The sequence below is a fragment of the Myotis nattereri genome (assembly GCF_964212035.1).
Source record: "Myotis nattereri genome assembly, chromosome: 3".
In the NCBI taxonomy this organism is placed as follows: domain Eukaryota; kingdom Metazoa; phylum Chordata; class Mammalia; order Chiroptera; family Vespertilionidae; genus Myotis; species Myotis nattereri.
This window is the reverse complement of record NC_138077.1, coordinates 105,398,775-105,408,467: the sequence shown is the minus strand read 5'-3', so window position 1 is coordinate 105,408,467 and position 9,693 is coordinate 105,398,775. Positions and strand designations below refer to the sequence as shown.

The 9,693-nt window shown below is 42.3% G+C and overlaps 1 protein-coding gene across 1 annotated transcript in view; it reads right to left on the bottom strand.

The window, feature by feature from the left end:
* Nucleotides 1–3,700: 3,700 nt before the first annotated feature.
* LOC308516480 (WW domain-containing transcription regulator protein 1) overlaps nt 3,701–9,693 on the bottom strand; it is a 75,334-nt gene continuing 69,341 nt past the window's right edge. Inside the window, exon 5 of the mRNA XM_081087445.1 lies at nt 3,701–5,838. Coding sequence (XP_080943571.1) covers nt 5,654–5,838 — 185 coding nt within the window. The 3' untranslated portion in view covers nt 3,701–5,653. The remainder of the gene's footprint in view (nt 5,839–9,693) is intronic.

Below are 9,693 nucleotides of genomic sequence, written 5' to 3'. Positions count from 1 at the left end.
TTATTAGGATGCTCAATTAACTTAGGGGAAGAATAGATGAACTTAGAGAGAACTTCAATAGCATAAAAAGGATAGGAAACCATAAAAAAAGAACTAGTCAGAAATGAAGAATACACTAACTGAAATGAAGAATAACTTATAGGGAATCAACAGTAAAGTAGATGAGGCCAAGAGTCAAATCAGTGATTTAAACTATAAGGAAGCAAAAAACACCCAATCCGAACAGCAAAAATACTTTTTAAAAGAATCCAAAAATGAGGTGAGTGTAAGGAGCCTCTGGGACAACTTCAAGCATACTAACATTCACATCATGAGGGTGCTGGAAGGAGAAGAAAGAGAGCAGGGAATTGAAAACCTATGTGAAAAAATAATGATGGAGAGCTTCCCTAACCTGGTGAAGAAAACAGGCACCATGTCCAGGAAGTACAGAAAGTCCCAAAGAAGCACACACCAAGAAACATCACAATTAAAATGCCAAGGTCTAAAGACAAAGAGAGAATCTTAAAAGCAGAAAGAAAAAAGCAGTTAGTTACCTACAAGGAAGCTCCCATATGACTATCAGCTGATTTCTCAACAGAAACTTTACAGGCTAGAAGGGAGAGGCAAGAAATACAGAGGCAAGATATGAAAGCAAAGACCTACAGCTAAGATTACTCTGCCCAGTGAAGCTTTTAGTTAGAATCAAAGGTCAGATAAAGACTTTCCAAGACAAGGAAAAGCTAAAGGAGTTCATCACCACTAAACCAGTATTAAATGAAATATTAAAGGATCTTCAAGAAGGGGGGGAAAAGGGCAAAGATATGGCAACAAATACATATTTATCAATAATTAAAGCTAAAGAACAAAATAAACAAACAAGCAGAACAAAAACAGACTCATAGATACAGAGAACATTTTGACAGTTACCAGATGGGAGGAATGGATGGGTGAAATGGTGAAGGGATTAAGAAGTACAAATTGGTAGTTACAGAACAGTCATCGGGATGTCAAGTACAATATAGGGAACAGAGTCAATCATATTCTAATAACTATGTATAATGTCAGATGGGTACGAGATTTATCAGTAAGTTTTATAATGTCTAATCACTGGGTTGTACACCTGAAACTAATATAATATTTTGTCAACTATAATTAAAAATTTTTTAAATGATGTTAAAAAGTTAGGCATTATGCAGCTCTAGGTTGGCAATGGTGAAACAGACCTTTGTACACATTGTTGTTAGAAGTAGAAATGGGTAGGTTCTTTTTTGAAAAATATTTGGCAGAATTTATCAATATTTAAAATCACATATCTTTTGATGTAGTAATTTCTTTCCTAGGAAGTTACTTACCCTCCAGCCATATTCACACAAGAATATGCCCTTTTCTAAAACAGTATTTGTAGCTACCACCTGGCTATCAATAAGGGACATCCATACAAAAGAATATTATTTGTTGTTAGAAATAATGAAGTATACAACTATATGTACTGGCATGGAAAGATGACCAGAAGGTATGGGATATATCTGTTGCTTATCGTGTGACCTTATACAAGTTACATAGCCTCTCCAATACTCAATTTCTTCATCTGTAAATTGAGGATAATATCCTTAAAATAGTAAGGTTGCTGTGCATATTAGATTATAGCAATTGTTTTGCATAGTTTCTGGCATATAGTATATGCTCAATAGGTATTAGTAATATTATTTTTATTAAGAGAAAAAAATGAAAACTTCTAAACAGCATGTATAAATGCTTTCCATTTGCTAAAAAAAAAATCTCATGTATCGATAAAGCATCTAATGTAGTTTTTTATTTTAATGTGAGATTTGGGGGATACAGAACTTTTAGTTTTACATTATACATGTGATTTATAACATTTTCAACAATGAGCACATTACCTTACAAATGATGATGAAATATGGTTTTTAAAATGATGCATGAGACTTAGACCCTGGAATGTGGGTAATGTTTCTACTAGCATCTCTTCTCTCTGCTGTTTAGCTGAATGTTTCTGTTTAAACAGTCTCTGCCACAAGTGTGCTCCCCCTGTGCTCCTGTGCAGTGACTAAAGGATCATGGCAATGAGAGTCAAGGGACTCAACAAGCAGAGAAAACACAGTCCCAGTGCACAGAGTGAATGATCACAAGGAGGCATATCATACTGTTAACAATAGAAGAAAAACTGAATTCCTATACTTCTGATGTCTGTCAAATCTGTGAGGGTGCTGGAAGGACAGTAGAAGTTTTAAAGTATACACACAATACATATGCACAGTCTTTAAAAATCCTAGAGGGTCACTTCAAATAAAGGATATTTAGAATATTGAAAAACAAGCATTTGAGCCAAAAAAATGTTTGCCTACAAAATTTTCTTTCTTTCATTCTCTGCCAGGAGGGTTGCATAAGCCTCTCTTTAGTTTAGTACCACCCAAAGCCCTCAGGAAAAGGAACACACACAAATAATAAAAAGACAAAGGCTCCATATGGAAACTCAATTGTATTTATTTTTCTTTTACAGAATCAGAGAAGTAAAAACTAGTACCAAAGTCCAGGTAAAATGGTTTGATCTGCTTGATTTGGCTGCATACTCTGTACAAAAAGCATTCTAAATTAAAATTAAACACATTATAAAATGTAGAAATAAAATTTGTAAAAAGTTAAAGTACTAGCACAGAAATGATGTAGTGTGTTAGGGAAATAGTCTCTGTCAATGGTCCATTTTCCCAATTAAACTAATCTATAATTTATTTTTTTTCATAGAAGTTGTACTTTCAGAAGTTACTTCCTAATTATATCATGACAAAACAACTCGTAATTAGCAACACTCCTATACTCCTGTCACTCAGATCACCTTCTTCTACTGAGAGCTTTTCTGCCAAACTGGGAATAGCCCCTTGGCATACTGTCTTTTTTTCCTGTTTTACGTGCTTCTGGTAGTCTGTGTAATCAGTGAAAGAGATGGCATTTCACATCCTAATACTAAGGTGAAACACTAAGAATTACTAGATTGAATGGAATTGCAAATAGGTTTTAACAATGTATTTACTTCAAGAAAATGTGTTTAATGGGGGTGGGGGGTACCTAGAAAGAAAGATACATGAAATTACTTTCCTATTTCAATTTTAATATGCCTTTTCTATGGCAAAACTACTGAATGAAATGTTGAAGTTGATGGATGTAGAACTAAAAAGACTAGATATCCTGGTGGTTGTTTTCTAATAAGAAAAACAATATAAATAGCACCTTATCATGATTCTGCAGGGGTTTTAACACTCATAATAATAGGAAGTAGCCTTTAAAAAGCTGTTCTTACAGATTTCTAGCTTTAGTGTTCTTTAACAAAAGCCATATTTTATGGCCTTAAAAACAAACACAAAAAATTATATCTGGCTTTATCTATTAGTAAGCACATAGAGTCCATGTTTAATTCTGAAAAAAATGTTTGTTATGTTCATTAACAAATGTTTCAACTAATTTCACTTTAAAAAGTTCTAGTATTTTCTAATGCCACAAGCTTATTAGGAAATTATTTCTAAAAATTGATAATACAAATCATCGATGTTTTAACTACTTTAGGAAAAAAAGAGGGGTATCTGTTTCTTTTACACTTAATAACCTGAAAATGAGTCTATAAAAATATTTTTTAAAAATACAGTAACACTGCTCAGTTTTGTTAGGTCCCTTGTTTTTTTTTGTTTTTTTTTGTTTTTTTTTTCTTAGAATGTACAACTCTTTTTGCAATTATTGCTAACACAAGAGAAACAGAAATAGTGCTTCCTTCAATTTAGTAGCAACATAAACATCACCCCTATCTCTCTGGGAGACTTGGAGAGAGAAGAAATAAAAGGAACTTAAATCACGGGTCCTTCAGGAAAAAGAAATCACTGCGTTGTGTAGGAAGCACAGCAGGCTCATGCCCTGTCCACCTGCTGCTCAGCATCAGCATAGACAGGGCTCCATCCCTGCCCCTCCCCCGCCACATAAAGTGCACGAAAGCCTTCTTTTCTTCTACAACAGTCTTTTGGTATAAAGTTTGTAGTTGAAAACTGTTATTTTTTTGGGGAGTGCACTGTTCATACCTTCTGCCTGTCTTGCTTTTGGGGTACTATAACTTGTCTATTTTCATTTCACAACTGGTATCCTTTCACTATATTCCATAACTTTACTACTTAATCTCTGACCTTTCCACGTGCCTTCTTTCCAACAAGATAAAAGGTACTCTGCCCATCTATATTCTGATAGAGCAAAAGGATCTCATTTACGATCCCAAACGAATAAGTCCCCTTGGGAATTGAAAGGTTCCTCCCAGAGACTTCAATTATTGTCTTTTAAAAAAGATATTAAATTCATATATTATAAATAACGTCAGTTGAAAACACTAAACAGTTGAGGACTTCATTGGCAGACAGAGTGCATGCCAGGTGAACCTGATGCACTCTCTCAGTCCTTAAAAGCTAATAAAAAAAAACATTTTTTGGTTACATAAGAGGTATTGAGTACATAGTTCATGCCTTTTTATATCAACTGTAACAAAAGGATTAGGATAATATACTTAGGAATCACTTTTACTGAATTCAGAAACATATGCCTCCACCACACACCATATAGAGGACATATTTTTAAATGTCAGTCAGAGATCTGCTTCATCCTTCAAACAGTTTCATAGATAAGACTATTTTAAAACTTGAAATCTTAAAAGCAAAACTGACAAGGCTTCAGAATTTAAAAAGCAACAGCTTGCTGTGTGTGCCATTGGACTGAAAGCTATGTGTCCTGATGTTTTCAGAACAATTTCAAAAGACAAAAATGCAGTTGCCACTGATTCATCAAAAATATTTGCCTGCCCTTTGTCATCAGCTACAAAATATAGTGCTTCATAAAATAAACATCAATTTCTAAGCAGTAATTTTTAAAAAATATAACTTGTAATTTTAAATGTTTTGGTTTAATAAATGCTCATAATTAGTAGCAAACGGGTGTCATTCATAAGATCCGCAGCATAGAGACTACGGCATGCTGCCGCTGCTCTCCCACTGGAAGGACTAGCTATGCAGATGCTAGGCCCAAAATGATGGAGCATAAACTACAAGAGGACTGTGTGTGCCTTTGTAAATACAGAGTAATAAGAATCATCAGAACCAGGATGGATTCAGCACTACATGGTATTCCATAAAGCAAAATTTTTCTGTCTATATGATGATTTTCAAAGTTCAGGTAAATATTTAAAGCATTTGGTACTATTGTCATCAATAGCTTTAAAACTGTAAATCAGGTCTGATTTTGTATACATTTCCTGGACCAAGCCACCTGTCAGAAATCACTGCCTGTGGTCAACTTTTTATGGTTTATAATCAATTGTTGTAAAAATTTCAATTAACATCCATAAAGCTTAGCCATGGGGCTACAGAGAGAAAAACAGGAACGCAATTCTGCATAACCCACCACAGGAATGCAGGCTTGCAGAAAACGAAAATAGAATATCTATTTATGTTTAACTTAGTTTACTATCAATCAAATCCAGGCAATGATTAAACTGGCCACATGGAAAGGAGGGAGCATGAGTCATGGGGGCAGAAAGCGGTTCACCTGCAGACTTGCTCTGCTCCATCGCTTTTCCCAAGAGGCCCAGGAAATGTCAGGTCATGGCTGCACACAGGTTACAATATACTGACTACAGCCAGGTCAGAAAGGGCTCGCTTTTGTTCAGAGCAGACTCTACATCATTGAAGAGGGGGATCAGATCTTCAGATTCCAGAGTTCCGAGGTCCACATTGGTTCCTGGGAGACAGTCCAGAAAATCAGGGAAACGGGTCTGCTGAGGATTGATGTTCATGGGTGCCTGCCCTGCGTTCTCCCCTGCAACAGAATGAGAAGAAACCATGTTCACTCCTTTTTCAGGTTCTTGAAAGAGGGGCAGTTCAAATGTTAACATAACTCACGTCTTCACCTGTGCTATGCCTATACGGAAACAGATTTCGTTGCTACGGGTATAAAATATTTCATCTCTGAGCAAAATTTCAGCTACCACACTGACACTGAGCTGGTGATGCTCGCTCCTAGGAGATGCAGAGGTGCCAGGGGAATCTGCAACTGTCCTGGGTAGACAAGTCCAGGGGGACAAGTCCTGGGAGACAGGAGAGGCACAGGTGAAGGCCCTGGGGGTCTGACCTGTGCTTTCCCAAGACAGTGGCTTGAAGAGCTGTTTTGTGAAAGAGTCGAGAGGCCCTGCCTGTTAAGAAATGCCTTATCACAGGCCTATAATCTCAGGATTTAATTGCAAGCTTATATGTACCCATATCCTCCCTCTATGTTCAAAGATAATAGTGAGGAGTTTCTTTTAACAGTGTTATTAAAAGGCTGTCTTCATTGGTGGCACTAGGGATCAATGTCAAAGCATTTTATAAAGTGGGTTCTGCAGACCATGCCCCTTCCTCCACTCCACCCCCCACACCATCTGCCTTTCTTACAATGCAGACGAGTCACAATGTCTGTGAGCTCAGGAAGGTTCTGAGATGTCTTGCAATAAAGAAGTCTGCTTTATTTTGTTTAAGCCACCCTTACTTAAGCGCATGCAATCACCTAATCCAACTTTGGCAGAACTTGGTCCTGATAAACTAGAGTTTATAGAGACAGTTGAGAAAATGCTGTTCTAGAATAAAATTAAGTGTCTGGGGTGTGACATGAGGAATCCATGTTCTTTATGAATAACTACTGGCCCGGTGCATGAAATTAGTGCACGTGGTGGGGGTTGGGGGGTGGGGAGGGGTAGGGGCGGGAGGGTGCCTCAGCCTGGCCTGCATCTTCTCCAATCTGGGATCCCTCTCACAATCCAGAACCACTGGCTCCTAAGCACTCACCTGCCTGCCTGCCTGATGCCCCTAACTGCTCCCCTGTCGTCCTGATCCCCCTAACTGCTCTCCCCTCCTTGTCTGATCCCCCTAACTGCCTATCTGCTCTCCCCTCCTGGCCTGATCCCCCTAACTTCCTATATGCACTGCCCTCCTGGCTTGATCGCCTTAACTACCTATCTGCTCTCCCCTACTGGCCTAAACCCCCTAACTTCCTATATGCACTGCCCTCCTGGCTTGATCGCCTTAACTGCCTATCTGCTCTCCCCTCCTGGCCTGATCCCCCTAACTTCCTATATGCACTGCCCTCCTGGCTTGATCGCCTTAACTACCTATCTGCTCTCCCCTACTGGCCTAAACCCCCTAACTGCCTTTGTGCTCTCCCCTCCTCTCTGCGCCTTCAGACCCCGGCTCAGGAGTGCTGAGAGTTCTTTGCCGAGGCCCTGCCCCCATCCTGACGTCCCCCGCCAGGCTGGACAGTGCTGCAGGCCTGCACGCGCCTCCGTCAGGGGGGCCACCCACTGCTGCAGCCTCATGTCCCGGTGGCACAAGTCCCCGCTCCCATCCCTGCCCACCAGCTCCTGTGAGTGCATCCTGTAGACTGGTCGTGACTGAGACACTGTTAGGACAATTAGCATATTACCTCTTTATATATATAGACTAGAGGCCCGGTGCACAAAAATTTGTGCACTCGGGCGGGAGGAGTGGGTCCCTCAGCCCAGCCTGTGCCCTCTCGCAGTCTGGGACCCCTCAGGAGATAACGACCTGCTGGCTTAGGCCTGCTCCCGGGTGGCAGAGGGTAGGCCCAATCCCTAGGTGCAGCCCCTGGTCGGGCTCATAGCAGGGCTGATTGGGGAGTTGGGGCGCCGCCCCCTGTCATGCACAGAGCAGGGCGGATCAGGAGGTTGCGATCCCACCCTCAGTCACGCTCAGGGTAGGGCCGATTGGGGGGTTGGGCACCGCCCCCGTCACACTCAAGGCAGGGTCGATGGGGAGGTTTCGGTGCCACCCCCTGTCACACACAGAGCAGGGCCAATCAGGGGGTTGGGGCGTTGCCCCTGTCACTCACAGAGCAGGGCCCATCAGGGGGGTTGTGGCTCCGTACCCTGTCAAGCACAGAGCAGGGTTGATCAGGGGGTTGGGGAGCTCCCCCCTGTCATGCACAGAGCAGGGCCCATCAAGGAGTTGGGGAGCTCGCCCCGTCACGCACAGAGCATGGCCGATCAAGGGGTTGAGGAGCTACCCCCTGTCTCTCACAGAGTAGGGCCGATAGGGGAGTTGGGGCACCACCCCCTGTCACCCACAGAGTAGGGCCGATCAGGGGGTTGGGGCGCTGCCACTGTCACACTCAGGGCAGGGCCGATGGGGAGGTTATGGCTCTACCCCGTCACACACAGAGCAGGGCCCGTGGGGAGGAGGGGGGGGGGGGTTGGGGCGCTGCAGCCTGTCACACACAGAGCCGCAGGGCAATCAGGGGGTAGGGGAGCTCCCCCCAATCAGGCACAGAGCAGGGCTGATCAGGGGGTTGGGGCACCTTCCCCTGTCACAAACAGAGCAGGGCAGATAGGAAGGTTGTGGCCCTGCCCCCTGTCACACACAGAGCCGCAGTGTGATCAGGGGGTTTGGGCGCTGCCCCCTGTCATGCTGATCCCGGTGCCGGGAGGCCTCGCGGCTCCGCTGATCCCAGTGCCGGGAGGCATATTACCCTTTTACTATATAGGATAGAGGCCTGGTGCATGGGTGGGGGCCAGCTGGTTTGCCCTGAAGGGTGTCCTGGATCAGGGTGGGGGTCCCGCTTGGGTGCCTGACCAGCCTGGGTGAGGGGATGATGGCTGTTTGCAGCTGATCACACACCCTTCAGGGTGGGGGTCCCCACTGGGGTTCCTGGCCAGTCTGGGTGAGGGACTGAGGGCTGTTTTCAGGCTGGCGAGTGACTGAAGCTCCCAACCGCTTTTTTTCTTTTTTTTTTAAATTCTGGGCCAGCTTTAGCTCTGAGGCTTGGTTCTAGCTCTGAGGCCTCCGCTGCTGAAAGAAGGTATCTGGTTTGTTTGGGTTCTATAATCGAAACACTGTTTCAACTCCAGCTCTGAGATCCCGGCTGGTTCAAAGCAGGTTTCTGGGGTTTTGTTTAACTTCTATATTTGTAACAATGTTTCAAACTGCAAGCTCACAGGCCAGCAGCGGCAGGTGGGGAATGTTGGCTTCCTCCATCACTGGAGCAAGCAAGCCTCATGTTAGTTTCAAGCTGCCTGGCTGCCGGCCGCCATCTTGGCTGGCCATTAATTTGCATATCGCCCTGATTAGCCAATGGGAAGGGTAGCGGAGGTATGGCTAATTACCATGTTTCTCTTTTATTAGATATGATAGTGTAGGAGAAAATGTACTGACCCAGTGTCCATAGACCTTTTTAACTGCGTGGCCTTAGATATATGTAACTTGTTGTATATGAGATGTCTGGCCCTGTTTACCCATATGAAGTTGGTATTATAGCACCATTTTCACAAAATAGAGTAAAGCACCCACGGCTCTTGGCACCATTCCCACAAACTCATATACATACAAAAATACAATAATTGTTTGTCAATTGTGCTTAAAGAAAGAAAATACTTAGAACTCAATCACTATTGATTACAGAATATTAGAACAACTAGTTAATGTATACGGCCCCAAACAATTTTCTGAAGGAATACAATATACCTCAAAGACTGAGGAACATTGATATCACCACAGCATCTTTTTTATGAAACTCATTACATTAGCTTTTGTGTCATAAAGTGCAGTAGTTTTTGCATAGAAATTCACTATTCTGACTAAAACTGCAGAAAATTCATTTTAAGCATATGAATTAAATATTTTCCAGGGA